Consider the following 16,379-nt stretch of genomic DNA (forward strand, 5'->3'; position numbering starts at 1 on the left):
CATAGTGCTTTGGCACTTCCCAATCTCTCCGGTGCCATTTGTTGATTGGGCCAAAAATGTAAATATATATGTAAGTTTCAGCAAGCTCTGGCATACCTAACATGCATCAGTATGTTGCCACTTGTAGAACTAATCTATTCATATTCATATTCATTAATAGTGCTATTATAGAAAGAACATTCACTTGACATCATAGAAACAGACCACTGTGAAATAGAAGCTATTCTATTGATAGTCATTAATTTGTGCTACTCTATTTGTTATAGAAAGCAGCAAACTATTTTATCATAGAAACAGACCACAGTGGATAAGATGCTATTCTATTAGTATTCATTTAATGGTGCTTTTGCAGAAACAGTATTCACCTGACATAATAAAAAAAACAGACAGCCGGTTACTTTCACTTCATACTTGCCTACTTTTGAAAAAGCATTTCAGGGAGATTGTGAAAGCAACACCTACTGTATGAGTGCGGTGGTAAAGTGGGCGTGTACTGCTACATCTGAGAGGCGTGTCATAAACCTGATTTACATCCAAATGTAAACGAGCCCCAGCAGTTAGTAAGAATTACTTGTTGATCTGATAATTTTCAGAAAATACATGTAGCCATAGGGATAATTGTGCCGTCTAACCAATGCAGGGAAATTATACTAATGAGCCAATTTGAATGTATATATCTATGTTTTTTTTATATAACAGCTACATAATGGGGTAAGGTGTAATCAGGGAGATTGCTAGACTCTTCAGGGAGTCAGGGCGATTGATAATACTATTTCAGGGAGTCTCCCTGACAATCAGGGAGAGTTGGCAAGTATAGTATGTTTCACTTTGTGAGTCTGTGAGGAGCGTAAGTGGAGAAGGAGAAAGTTGTAGTAAAGTACTGTATAAGGAGAAAGATGTAGGGGTATATATACAAAATGTTTAGATGTGGAGATGTTGCCCATAGCAACCAATCAGATTCTAGCTATTATCTTCTAGAAGGTGCTAAATGTTAAGTAGAATCTGATTGGTTGCTATGGGCAACATCTCCATTTCTGAAAACTCTCACTTTAGTAATTATACCCCATAAAGTGATTTCTAATTGTGATGATTATTTTTAGAAGTTGGTTTGTTTCTTGCTCTGTATTTGTCTATTTGAGCTGTTTTCCATATAGTCAGTTTTTTTAAGTCCTGCGTGTGATTTTTTTTTTTTGTGTGTGTGTATGAGTGCAGTGTAATTGTGTGTTTTGTGTTTTTTTTTCGTTTTATATTGTTATTTGCTTTTGTATATCTGTTAAAGACCAGTCATGTCTAGTGAGAGACATCATAATATTCTATAGTCCAATTGGATGTTATTCCTGTCAAAATTGCCTATTAAAATCAATTAATTTACCTGTTGTTTCAGCAAATACGTCTGTCTAAGGATAGTAAATTTTTCAGCGGGTTTGCTGCCAGTTTTATGGTGGGTTTGAAAACCCCTGCTTGATAAATCAGGGGTTTCTATTCTATTCTATTCTTTCTATGGTCTAAAACATCAATGGTGCTTTGGTATTCAATTCTGTTTGCTTTGACGGCGGTTTAGCAGTGGTTTTAGAACCCACCGCTTAGTAAATTTTGCCCTATCATTGCAAAGCACAATTTTCATTTGTAATAGGACCCACGTGTTTTTTTTTTACAGGCCTGACCCTTTTAGGAAATTCAGCTCTGTACTGGCAAGGCCCAGACTAATTCCCACTGTTACATATGGACCCCTGAGGTTTTCCCTGTTATAGTCGCACCATCTCATCCTGGCATAGCCTGGTGCTGATTGTGGATTTTTCAGGAAGACTATGCATTAGTTGTAACAGCCCAGGCTAAGAGCGCAGGTGATTGGTTCAATTTGGAGTTGGGGTAAAGTTGTATTTATGTAGCCCATTACTCACCAGGTACTTCCAAGCAGGACCGCCAAGAGCCGCCGGGTAAAAGGGAGAGTGGCCTAATCGTGGGAGGGGTGCCCACGCCCCCTTAGGTAAAAAAAACAGTTTTGCAGCACCGCTTCGTGATGCTGCTCACTGGTGAGGGGAGCGCAGTGAGCAGTAACCAGTGGGGGGTACGATCAGCTTGATCGCTTCCCCCACAGGCATAGGAGACTGCTGTGGCTGCTTCTTAGCAGCCGCTAGCAGTCTCCCAGTGCAGCCCAGCACACAGCAGCGTGTGCTGGGCTGCTGTGATGTAAGAGGAAGGGAGGAGCAGTACCGGACCCAGGCCCCTCCAGCAAGCCCGGGCCCGGGTAATTAGTACCCACTCCCCCCCCTCTCAGCGCCCCTGCTTCCAAGCAAGAGTAGGTGCAGGCAGTGTAGCTGCTGTAGGAGTCTGTTAGGATCTGCGGTTAGCAGATCATATTGTTTGCAGTTCCCAGTCTTAGTTGCTACTGAGACACTGCACTAATTACTGCCTGTCTGTGTGCAGTATCAGCTGCACACTAATTGATTCTCCTGTCTGTGCACAGCCCAGGCGCACACTAGTCTGGCATTAGGGAGGCTTGCTAGGCTTGCTCTGATTGGGCCCTGTATCTGTTAAATTCCAGCCAGCCCTTCACTCCATGCCAGTGATAGTGTTCCACGTGTTTCTGGTTCTGGCATAGTCTCCTGTATTCAGTCGAGTTCCCAGTATCCACTCAGCTTTATTGTTCCAGCCATTTGTGACATCTAGGCAGCACGGTCTGCATTACCACCTTCTGCCGTTTGTGTCATCCAGGCGGCACAGACCGCACTCAGTGTCCAGAGTGCGCAACCCAGCATCCAGCGGCTTGTGTCAACCTGGCGGCACAGGTCGCACACCATTGTTTGCGTTTGTGTGTACTACCGCTAGTGTCATCCTGGCGGCACTTAGCGCACCTCAGCGTCCTGTGTACGCAATCTTGTGTACTGCTGCTAGTGTCAACCCGGCGGCACTTAGCACACCTCAGCATCACCTTGCTATGTCTATCAGCCCAAAGGCCACATAAAGCCAAGGTTACCAGCCCTCAAGGCTGCTCAACACAGCCCAAAGGCTGCTCCTTGGCCCAAAGGCCACATCAAGCCAAGGTTACCAGCTCTCAAGGCTACTACACAGCCCAAAGGCTGATCCCTGGCCCAAAGGCCATACCAAGCCAAGGTGTCCAGCCCACAGGGCTGCTACACAGCCTAAAGGCTGCATCAAGTCAAGGTTTCCAGCCCTCAAGGCTGCTACACAACCCAAAGGTTGCACCTTGACCCTAAGGCCGCATCTAGCCAAGGTTTCCAGCCCTCAAGGCTGCTACACTACTCTTAGACTTACAACTCTGCCCTCAAGACTGTGCAGGACTAGGCTCTTGGGTAATCATCCCTACAAATCCTAACAGAGTTCTGTGCGTGTATGTGAGTTTTTCACCATTAGGCTATACATAAGTGCCATCATAAAACTTTGGTATGGGGGCCCACAAATATCTTAATATGCCCCTACCTCCATATACTCTCTCAACAGTGTCTCCACCCATTTTCTCTATTTGGGGATGGAGCCCTTGGCAATGCCTACCACGGGTTGATTCAGGAAACTAGTCATTTAAAAGCGGTACATGATTAATGAGAACTCACACACTAAACAAAGAGGAAAAGGCACTTGGCACATTTATTACACAACCTTACAACTGGGAAGACACATATTGTGAAACAGGTAAAGAAATAGGAACTGAGATGTCTGTGCAGTAAAACAAAACAGGATTTTGGACTCAGAATTGAACTAAAGTCCAGCTTTAAATGAGACACAAGGGGGCAGATTCAATTAGCTGCAAGGTTTACCCATGGCTGAGCTATTCAATTGAGTGTCGATACCACACAGGTTTAGCCCCAGAGGTTGCACTTAACACAGATTTTTTTTTCCTCACAGCATCAGGGGCTAACACGCGAAGGGTAGCCCATATATTTCGGGCACTTAACACGGAGGGCCAAATGTAATAGGGTGAGAGTTTAGAAAATGTGAGAGTTTAGCAGTAAACTCTCACAATGGTTGAGTTTTATCTTCAAAATGGGAAAACATCTGAAAGAGATTTTAAATCGTGAGAGTTTTTTAAGTCTAAAAAATCATGCACGTTCGCTCTGTTACTTTGTTTTTGGACTTTATTACATTGGCAAAGTTTAAAAAGTGTCAGAAACTCTAACTTTTCTAAACTCTCACCCTATTACATTTGGCCCGGAATCTATGGGTTAACGAGCATCAACTGTTGTTCGTCTTATTGAGTTATGGCCAATGTTACAATACAGTATAATAGCCACATGACTGTAGTGTTATTGAGATCCTGAGTTGATTCATACCATACTGTAGATGTCATTTTTTGTGGTAGTTTATGAAACTATTCCATAGCGACGTGAAGCACACAGTCGATAGTGAAATCTCTGTGTAATGTGACTGTCAGAGAAGTGACAGGCTCAAGTAGATGGTAGCTCTTAGTTAATAGGTTTAAATATAAGTGCCAATGTTTAGTCAGGTGTGTACTTTCCACTGAATGCCAAATTCTATGATAACTATGGCAAAAGGTCAACACAAGTGTTTTAGTAGCCACAAATGTAAAACAAAATGATTCAGTAAATATCAGTTTCAGCCATAAAGCATATAAACCTTGGTATGATATCACATGCTAAAGGTGTAAAATACAAAATGACTGTATTACAGTAATTTTGACAGTATGAGTTATGTGACATTATAGGGGTTAGACTACTACATAATATCCAGGAAAATCAGCAAACATGTAACCTAGTTCCTGTACAAACTTAAGACAAAAGAAAGTGTATGAATGTTTCTATCTGTATCTAGGTTTGGGTACCGGATCCCGGTGGTCAGGATGCCGCCGGGGAGCTGCATCCTGACTATTATTGGGCCTGATTCAGCAAGGATCGCAACTGCGATTACGCACACAACCGAACGATTGTTGCGTTCTGCGCATGTGCAAACCAGCCATTGCGATCGGGCCTGCAATCGCAGTGACTACGCAGACCCATCGCAGAGTGATTGACAGGAAGTGCCGTTTGTGGGAGGTGACGGGGTGGTCGGCAAAACACAGGCGTGCCAGTGCGCTTGAACGCCGTTGCAGGGACGTGCATAGATTATACACTGCGATGCCAGACGCAGCTTGGGCTTTCACTGCGTGCGATGAGGTTTGCAATTTCTGAGTAAGGTCAGATCTTGCGCAAGTGTGCGTGAGGCTGCGATGGTACTCGATGTTAACGATGGTTTTGTAGTCTTGCTAAATATTATGGATGTGTGTAAGGAAAAGTGGGCGTCCTTATGTTGTGCTGCAACGGCATAGCTATCGCAATGGATTAGCATACTATCGTAGTGAAGCTGCCTGCGTAATCGCAGCTGCAATCTCAGTTGCGATCCTTGCTGAATCAGACCCTATTAAAGTTACTATATACTAGGTAGTAGTGCAGCTTTAAAATGTGTCATTGCATTCTAGAAGGAAAAGGTTAAAAATTTAACATATTTTTTTAAGACCTTGTTGCCTTTTCTACAGTATTTCACAGTGACTATAATGTTGTCACATTTTATAATTAGAATTGTAATAGTAAGCAGCCCACATTCAGTGGTTTCCCTTTGTTAATGTATTTAACATTTTTCATTCAACCTTTGCGTTGCATGGATCAGTTAAGGCTTTACTTATGGATGCCATCTGTACTTCATTTAGTGGGACAGTCCCAAACAAAGCAATTAGTAATATGAAACCTTTACATAATCTTTTTGTGTTTTTAGAAACATTACTTCGGGAACTAAGTGACATAATCATCACCCATTATACTTACATAACATACAATGTCCATGTATGACTTTTATTTGCTTATTACTGCAATGCCTGCTGCAGTGCACAAAAGTACTTTAGGTGGTAGGTGCAAACTGAGACATGCACTTTCATACTACACCAACATGTTGTATGTTTCAATGACCATATAGTATTACCATTACTGTATTTTTTTTCTTTGTTTTTAGCAATAGAAATAAGCAAGTGGAAAGTTATAATTATGCTATGTACTGCAGCACATGTATTGCTTTGTAACCACATGGGAGCAATCAGTAAGTGAATGTGAATATTACATTTTTATAGGAAAAAATAATATAATTGAAGGCAAACATCAGAACCTATAACAAATCTCTATAGTAAAAATAAATAACTTGCATCTATTTATTTGGAAGAAAGTACAGTATTAGTAACAGCACAGCAGAGGGGAATTCCAATTAGAAGCAGTATACCCCATAGCTATGGTAAAAGTTATAATATAATTTTAGAAATAAAAATAAGGATAATAATTCATTTGAGACACTGTGTCCAGGCAATATATGTCTGATTTTTTGTGTATTTTTTTTATTTATCATGCAATAGCAAAGTTCTAATTTGCATCTATGCCTTAGATGAATATTGATTTCATACCAGCATACCTACTAAAATATTATAAACATTGAAGGGCTGATGCCAAGTTGGACACATAGGGAACAATTCAATTGTTTTAGCGCGCCCAATCTCCCATCTAAAGTGACAATTGATGCCGATCTTCATGTGGATCGCGCCCAAAGAGGTCGGGTTTAGCCGTGTAAAATGGCTACACCCGACCAAAGTGCTAGACGCGATCGCGAAAAGTGGCGTTTGGGCGCCCAAGCGGGTCACTTTTCACGCATTTCAGCTCGCACACCCCCGGGACACCCAAAGAGGTCAGCGAAACCCGACCTCTTTGGGCGCGATCGAAATGCCGGCACCGGCAGCTGTTCGCGCCCGACAGGAGCAACAATTGAATAGGTCCCTCGGGTGAGAGGAAGGGCCAAAACGATTGAATTGCGCCCATGTTGTAATCTGTGCATCAAAATAGCATATTTACGTCCTTTTGCAGACGTACACAAACTGCGTGCAGGTCAGCACCAATAGCATATACAGTACGAACAATTTGTGTTATGCATACAGTATGTCTCATACACTTCCACGCATGTTTTCAACCACCTGTAACCATCTTGTGAAATACACACTCGCTGTTAGCTTCAATAAGACTTAAAAAAACCTCTCATATCGATCAGGTAACACTCTGAATTTTGTGTATGGGAAAGAAAATGAGTGAAACACACACAAAAACATAACGTCACGATATGGCGGGTATTCTGGATTACTTGATTTTATGTCATATTGTGGTAATGTCCATTTTTTAGTGCACATTGAATACGTGTGAAAACAATACATTTATTTGTGTTGTATTGCACTATGTTTTCCGTATTTATCTTTTTATACATGTCTTGAATATCTACTGGACTTCTTCCACGTTTAAGAGAATACCTATCATGACTGGAGGTTCACAACTAAAGGAGAGTACACCCATTCTGTTTGTTTATTACCTATGTGACAGCGCATTTGAGTGGTACTATACATATATATTATATATATTTATATATATATATATATATATATATATATATATTTTAGCGTAATAGGGTGAGAGTTTAGAAAATGTGAGAGTTTAGCAGTAAACTTTCACATTGATCGAGTTTTATCTTCAAAATGGAAAAGCATCTGGATGACAGTTTAAATTGTGAGAGGTTTTTAGTTTAAAAACTTGCGAGTTTGCACGTTCTTGGATTCTATTACATTGGCCGAGTTTAAAAAGTGTGAGAGATTACTGCTAACCTCTCACATTTTCTAAACTCCCACCCTATTATATTTGGCACACAGAGGGCCTGATTCAGAGCTGAACGCTCTGACCAGAGCGCTCGCTCTGAATCAGGGCCCTCCTACCTTTTTTTGGAGCGTCCTCATGGACGCTCGCATAGCTGTGGGTTACCACCCACAGCTATAGCGAGCGTCTATGATGATGGTCGCGATGGTCTTGACCATCGCGACCATCGGGCTTGCGACGGAGACCCTGCGGTAGAGTCTCGCTGCTGCAAGCCCTGGAGTGATTTTGGCTCTATCAGAGCTAAAATCACTCCCACTGACATCACTAGTGATGTCAGTGGGGCCGGCTTGAGACGGTAGGCGTTCCCATGGGAACGCCACCGTCTGGCAGGCACGCCCCCGGCACGCCCACCAAAGGGGGCGTGCTGTCAATCAACATCGACAGCACGCCCCCTTTGGTGCGAGACCCGGAGCGAAGGTGAGCCCGTTGCTCGCCGGGTCTCGCGCATGTGCACGACGGAGCTCCCTCCGTCGCGCGCATGCGCAGTTGGGAACATCGACCCGCTTGCGAGCGTCCTGCCGCTCGCGAGCGGGTCTGAATGACCCCCAGAGTCCAATGAACATCTGGTTTTTGTCAAGGAGGTTTGGACTATGCTGCATCCGATACCCAGGCCGCGACCCTCTGTATTGGTTTTCAAACATGATAAGCTGTTAGTGGTTAATACTGAGAGAAGTCAGGAAGCCGGGGTCTCCTGCACTAGAGCTCCCAGATATACCACAGGAGCAGGCCGAGCATCATACACATTAATAAACTAGGATATTCCACAGGGATAACACAGGAAAGGAGTTAAAAACAAACAAGGCGAGGTTCTGAGCCTAACAATTTGGCAGCATACAACAGCCAGAGTGAGCCTCCATGATGTCAGCTGTCACATGGCTGTAACTACAAGACTGCTTGAGAGCAGGGGTGTATCTAGGGGTCCGAACACCACTGGCAAACTAAGGAACTGGCCCCCTCCAATGATTCAATGATTGCTCCCGCAGGAAATAAACATAGACCATAGAAACATAGAATTTGATGGCAAATAAGAACCACCTGGCCCATCTAGTCTGCCCCATTATTTATTATTTATCCTTACTTCTTCTGAAGGATATCCTTATGTCTATCCCTTGCTCTACTGTCTTAGCCTCTACCACCTCTGATGGGAGGCTATTCCACTTGTCCACTACCCTCTTTCCCTTCTCTGCTCCAAACTATACATATTAAGATCTTTTAGTCTTTCCTGGTACGTTTTGTGGTGTAGACCTTGCACCATTTTAGTTGCCCTTCTTTGTACAGTTTCTAATGTATTAATATCCTTTTGGAGATTTGGCCTCCAGAACTGAACACAGTATTTGAGTTGAGGACGTACCAATGACCTATACAGTGGTATTATCACTTCTTTCTTTCTACTACTGATTCCTCTCCCTATGCAACCAAGCATCTAACTTGCCTTCCTCACACACTAATTCATTGCCCCCACAGCCAGAAAATAAATAAAAACAAACATTCATTTCCCCCAGTCCCCTACAGGAGACTGAGTAACCTCACCTGCTGGGCTGTCACAGATAGATGCAGAGATAATTTCAGAAGACCAGGCTCCAGTCGCTGCAGAAAGTCCAGACCAGTGAGTGTCTCCCTCCAGAGAGTCCAAACTAGGTGAGTGGGTGGGAACTTGTTCCTCAGCCCCTCATCACTGTCAGCCCCACATACTGTCCTCAGCCACCCCTCATCACCTCCCTCTGCCCACATCACCTTCCTCAGCCACATCGCCTTCCTCAGCCCACATCACCTTCCTTACCCCCATCACCGTCCTCAGCCAGCCCCATCATCTTCCTCATCCCTCAACCCCCATCACCATCCAACCATCATCACTGGCCTCAGCCAGCCCCAATCACAGACAGATCCCAACTTCCTTACGCTGCTGTACACTTCTCCTGCCTGTTTATTCCTCACCCCCGCAAGTTGCAGCCGTGGGAGTCAGCATTGCAGCATGTGCCCTGACTGCTCCCTGACCTGTGCTGTGAAGGGCATCTAGATGCTGCCATTAGGCGTGCGTCCACTCCTCTGTCAAAGCACGCACGGTGTGTGACGGTACGTGGCCGCCCAGGCTGCTCAGTGCTGCCAGATCCAGACTGATTAGTCTGTCACTCTGTAGTGATTGTGACTTGTATACAAAGCGCTGGGCTGCCGAGAAATCAGTGGGGCGGGAGGCGGGGAATTGGTGTGCCCACAAAGGGATAAAACTGGCCGCGGGTGGTACTGCCGGCCGGTGCCCCCCCCCTCGCCCGGTGCCCCTGGCGAATGCCATCCTGGCCAATAGAAAGATGTGCCCCTGCTTGAGAGCCACATTCCCGTCCTTGTATTTAGAGGGGATGGCACCGTGACTGGCACAGAGACATCAGAGAGAGTCGCTATTGGTCCCAGTAAGGAAGAGTAAGGGTGTCGTGTGGTGAGTTGTGACAACTAATACAGTATAAGCACTAGCAACAAAGAAAACACCTACAGATGTGTCCTAACACATTGAGTATCCATATCCGTCTTACCCAACTAAACTGAGATGCTCCAAGAGGAGTAGCATGCTGCATTTTTCTTTAAAATTTGCATCTTATTCCCATCAAAGATGCATTGGAAAGCCACTCACAGCGTTCCAGAGATGCTAGCTTGCAACTTTTACCGCACATGGGGCCTGATTCAGATTTGGTAATAGAGTAAGATAGAGCAAGTAACTGTACCTGGACAAACCATGTTACAATGTAAGTGGTGCAAATACATACATTATTTGTTTGCATGCATTGTAAATACTGGCTGATTTTGCATGTAGCCCACAAATGCTTGGCAGCTTTTTTTTCGCTGCAATTTAGATTTGAGCTAGGACACACGCCTCCCAAAGCTAAATCTCTGCACATTTTACATCTGGCCACCTGTAGTGCAGCATGGTTTTACCAAGATGCACGGTTATGCTGGGTACACACTAGATTATTTCATGAATGGTTCGGCTGATTCAAACGCATTGGAATGACAAATCGTTCATATTGTCCAGTGTGTATGCACTATGTCACTGAAGATGCGCGCTCCCGGTCAAACGGGCGATATCGTTAGCGGGGGTCATGCTGCCGAATGCAGCATGCCCTTCACACTTGTCGATGCTAACACCCCCACCTGGTCCCACCGCTAGCGACATCGCGCTGGGTATGCATCGTTTAGTGTGTTCCCAGCTTTACTTGCTCTACAGTATTTTAGTGAGAGTGAAGTGCAAATTCATCTAAAATTGTTCATTAAGAGTACTGTAGTAATATCCATACACCGTATTTTATCCCTTGTAAATCCTTTTTACTAGATATATGTATTTCATTCAAAACACAGATTTATTAATCATTATCAATATTTTCCTATTTTCCAGGATATTGTCAAGTGCAGGAAAGGAATTGAAGGATAATTTCCTGAAAGCATTAGCCTTAAGGGAAGAAGCAAATCGCAATGGGAAGATGACTGTGAGTACAGTTGTTTGGGTTCTCAACAGCTTACTGTACATTGGGAAACTGTGCTGAAGGATAGACTACTACATTTGAAGTGTTTATTGCCTGCAGTCACACTTCAATGATATGAAAATTAATATTACTGTATTCCTTTGAGATTAGGCAAATTAATGTTTTCTCTTCTGTACATTTCAATTCTACATCTACCCATTGACACATACTAGAAGTGCAGGGGTACAGGTGATAATACAATTTACATGGTATGAATAGCAATCCACATTTTATCATATGCTAGTAGAGATATAAACAAGAAGCATAATAAACACAATACAGTATACAAAACAGACATTAAACCAACTGCTTTTGGCAAGGCATCTCTGGTACCGACTGTCCCTTGCTATAAAGAGTGTGAATGTAAAAAGACAACAGATAAAACTAGCCACCAGTATTGTCGGGGGGATACAGTTGAGCTCCCAGCGGTCGGGATGCCTGGGCTCAGAATGCTGGCTGCTGGAGGGGAAAGGTTAGATTTAGGCTGCGGAGAGGGAGGGGTAGGGTTAGGATACTTACCGACATGTATCGGTATCCTAACCCTGTCGGGATGCCGACTGCAGGATTCTGAGCGCCAGGATCCTGAGCGCCTGCATCCCATTACCAACCACTTATGGATTAAGCCGAGTACAATTTACAAGGAGTCCTTAATACTAGCTTGTCTTACCTCTAAAAATATGGTTGATTGCAAGAAGGAAATGCATTTAGCACTTGTATAGGGCAGGAGCTTCAACCCAGTTGTTGAATGTAAATGTGATGTAATGTAAAGAACACAACCCAGTCGCTCTTTTTCCTCGTAAAATAAGCTACATAATCAGAAGTGGAAGATGGGGTACACTTTTACACTGAACACAAAGAATCAAACTGGGACCTATTTATCAACAAATGGCATTTTTGCTGTTTTTAAGTAAATTGTCGCGATGATAGGAAACCAATTATCACCGTGATTGATCACTAATAATTTGCCAAAGAGCTTAGTGATACTCAGCTGCCTCTGAGATACTGGCTGGGAGTGGTAAGGCTTATTTTACCGTCTCTGCCAGCTCACACATACACAGCTGGACTAAGTGTACAGGCTTAGGCGTTCCTTTCCTCTTAGTGAATGTAATATATAACTGAAAATATAGAAAAACGTTTTAAAAAACATTCGCTATTGAAAAAAATAAGTATGCTAAGAATAAAGCATTTATCATTTGCTCTCCCCTGCTGTTGTCATTCTGAACGGTGGACACACTGCTGATATCGGACGTAGTGGAGGATTTTTTGCTACTGCGCATCTGTCTAAGTCGCTCGGTGCATGAGTCCCGATTGCCTCTGTACAGAGTCACAGTCGTGATTTCAGATAGACGCACTTAGGGAGAAGTGTACTGAAAATGAAAATGTAGTGGGTGTTTCTGGTTGGTGACAGGGAGGTGGCGGCACACGCACAGAGATGGTCTGTCTTATGGACGTGTTATGGGAGTGTCGCAGACGTTTGGTGAAAGCCGTTGCATGCACAGACGCTTAACTGCTCACATAGGAGGCCATACTCGGACGTAGAAACTACATCTGCCATAGGGCATTTGCAAGTTTCAATGGTCTAATTTAGCAGCAATTGCTATTACAACACGTACGGACACAGAAAGTAGGCGTCTCAGTCACATTCGGACGCACAGATGTACATCAGGGAAGGGCTTTGTTGTGGCATTTGCATAAACTCACAGATGCGCTACTGCCAATAGACGCAGCCAGAGCCACTTCTACGTCCACCTCTGAGTCAGTCCCATTGTGAGCGGTAGTCAGTTTTCCATATAATATATACCTTTAAGCTTGTTGATGGCAATAAATGATGTAAGTTGTTTTTATAATGGTTATTGGGATCACATACTCTAGAGCTGGATGCACTTTGTAGTTGTTTTAGAATTCATAGTATCTCATTGACAATTTTTCATGCACTAAATATTTCCAAAGAACAGACTTACCAGAAAGTAACTTGTACTGGTACTTGGTGATCATTAAGTTAGAAAGTTGCTAAAGAGGAAGATTTTTGCTCTACTTCATGCAGAGAATCTTCTCCCAAAATATTTGTGTGTTGCTGGATGACCATAGACAGATCCAAACAAGGACCTTAAAGACCACTACACACTAGATGATATTTTGAACGATATGGCCAATTCCGATGCATTGGAACAATAAATTATTCAAATCATCAAGTGTGTACGTACTATGCGCGCTGCAGCGGCGTCGTCCGTCGCATTTTAAGATCTTCTCTACATGCAGCTCAATCTGTCAATCTCGTTAACCATTCCCCACAGATGGTGCAATGTGTACGCTTTACAACCAGGCGATATGTTAACAATATATAGTTAATGATCTAACCATCAAACGATGCACAAAATATATTGTTTGGTTGTTTGTTTGCACAGTGTGTTTACTTTGCACTAGATAGTTTGTATGGGAGTTGACGACATTGCGTCGTTTGCAATTTGTCTAGTGTGTACCAAGCTTTTTAGTATGGTCATTAGCTAATTTCATTTATTATCAACTCTGAAAAAAAACAGAAATGCACATTTTACATAACAGATTGTATACTTGCGTACATTCATTCACACTAGAACTGTGGTTATATACAGTAGGTATTCTTAGCAGCAGTTGAAAAAATCTGAAAAAATATACTTTGATTTATCTGATAACCTTCTTGATAAAGTTACATACACACACAGGACTTACAGGCTTCTATTTTAATAATATGTCACATGCAACCTTTTCTCAGTTGAAGTTTTCTCGTGTGTCAGGAAACAGTGATTTCTGTAAAATGTAATGTGTTACTACAGGAGTGTGTGACAACTTCAAAACAGCATTTAGGGGTCTATTCATCATCACCTGATTTAAACCAAAGCAGATGAAAAGTAACATTTTCACCTACTTTTGTATAAATGAAGTATAAAGGTAATGCAGGAGATATGACTGATATCTCCTGCTTACCTTCCATTCCCGATCTGGCCCACTGTCCCCATATTTTAGTATGGAGACCTAAATTAATTTGGTGAAAGAGGCCTATAGGGTGGGGTGATCTATCTCTCTTGGTTAAGTGATTAGAAATTGACAATTATAGCCTTTTTGACAAATAACACCTAAATGGACAAAGTATTCCACATTACATCTAAAAAACTTCCTACTATACCTCATAATCACTAATTACTACCTGAAAAGTACCTACTTTTTAATATTTATTGTAATAAACTTATTTGTATAATGAACAATTTATTTCAACATTGCTACGGCTATACAGAAAATGTAAGAGTGATAGCTAGATTCTGTCTAGTAATATTGTCATTGTAAGTAACCGAAGTTCATATTATGGCCATGAAATATTAGTACAAAAGCATTCATTAATAAAATGCCTTGATGTTAGTTTGTTTTCATTTAGTCAGACACCCATCATGCTCGTTTTCTGTGACACAAAACACCCTGATCAACTCAGACAGCTCACATGTAAGCTGAATCGCTGTAGCCATTCCCCCCTGACATAATGTTATGTGTATTGAGTGTGACATTAAGAGCACTATTGAAGGCTGTGAGGGAAGCATGTCCAATAGCAGTATAGTGTGTTCTGGGCTTCTGATAGATGCTAAACGGTGTATGTCTAATGAAAAGGCATTCATGGAAAACTCCGAAGTCAGTCTGACATAATGTTTAGGAAAGTGATAGGTATGTCTTATAGGTCCTTTCATCCGTACTTCATAGACAGAGTGCTAAGCCAATATTTGTATAAAGGCACAAACATTCTGCGTTTATTTTTGAGAACCGTATATATCTGATCTATTGCATAAGTTAATAATTTGGCCTTCCTCTTATGTGGCATTGGAATTACGCAATACATATATAGTCCGATTCCCTTCAGCATCCATCTGAAAACCCTCCTGAGGTATTTTATCACATTAAATTAAGCCTTCCTGACCAAATACTGTACATTTAAAAATCGTTAAATGTCTTAACGATAACAAAGAGTATAGGTGCAATATATTGAGTATATCATGGGTTTTAATATTTTTTGTCAAAACTTGAATTTGTCTTTATATAAACCATTTGAAAATAGACCACTCGCACTATGTAATATTATTCCAGTTATAAATGTGCTCCATGCAGTACTGTCTAACTAGTTAAGGGCAAATGTGTTTTACTTGTATAGTGTAAATCCTGGTAGCAGAGCAAAGGCCGGTAATTTCGGTGCTGAAGCCCATCATATACAGCACCATACATAGCCTAACAACTCTTTGGCTACTACATTCAGAGCTAGGCCCAGCAAAGAAATTCAAGGCCCACACAGCCACTAATACCATTCAACACCCCAGCCTTCCCACTGCATTACTTTCTTTCTTGGTTGTGGTTTGAGGTCACTCCACATTAGAAGAGATGACTATACTTTGTTAATGTGAGAAGAGTAATCGTCTACATTTTTATCCAATGAAATTACAGATCTTTAAGGAAATTATCACAGTCATTTCAAATGATAAAACCACTGTCATTTACCATTGAACCTATGGGACGGCCACTATTCAAACAGTATCTGTGACTTAAATTCATTGCATTTGTTTAGTAATGTTACATACTGCCAAATGTATCTTTTATGGTTAGGTATATATGCTGTTTCTTTGATGAGGCAAGTTGCAAATATTATTTTAGGCAGCAGAAATCCAGGAGAACCACTGACGTGGTCCCCTACCTACTCCCGTACACTACAGGAGGACAAGGAATGTCACACAAACATATCAATCACTGCATTCTTCCATCCAAAGTTATTACAGTATGCTTGTGCAGTCACATTATAAGGAGTGACCTTGTTGTCCATATTGTTAGTCACCTATCAGCCATGGTAGGAATTTGAGTTCCAGAAGTCGCCGCTTCATCACATAAACCACCTCTGAAACCCTTCCCTCACTAAAATCAGATCAATTTTTAGGAATGGGAGGGAGACCTCCTGTTGAATGGGAGGGAGACTTCCTGTTAACCTTCAACATCCATAAAAAGAAAATATAAAATGTGGGGAATGCAAAAATACTTTACATTAATGTTTTGATGGAATATATTTTTTTTTACTGGGCAGAGCTTATAGTTCTGCAAAGTTAACTGGAAGAGAATGACACATCTCTAATTGTTAATACAGAAATGTAGAATGTTACAGGCCAGCTGGCCCACCTAGACATTA

The 16,379-nt window shown here is 42.1% G+C and overlaps 1 protein-coding gene across 2 annotated transcripts in view; it reads left to right on the forward strand.

Annotated features, from left to right (window-relative positions):
* The window catches only part of CFAP299 (cilia and flagella associated protein 299), a 569,143-nt gene that overhangs the window by 184,832 nt on the left and 367,932 nt on the right, over positions 1-16,379 (forward strand). For both annotated transcript variants that reach the window (XM_088452111.1, XM_088452110.1), the window contains exon 3: positions 11,065-11,155. In XM_088452111.1, the coding sequence (XP_088308237.1) occupies positions 11,065-11,155 (91 nt within the window). The remainder of the gene's footprint in view (positions 1-11,064; positions 11,156-16,379) is intronic.

Source organism: Taudactylus pleione, unplaced genomic scaffold (genome assembly GCF_031769625.1).
Source record: "Taudactylus pleione unplaced genomic scaffold, aTauple2 ptg000033l, whole genome shotgun sequence".
Taxonomy (NCBI): domain Eukaryota; kingdom Metazoa; phylum Chordata; class Amphibia; order Anura; family Myobatrachidae; genus Taudactylus; species Taudactylus pleione.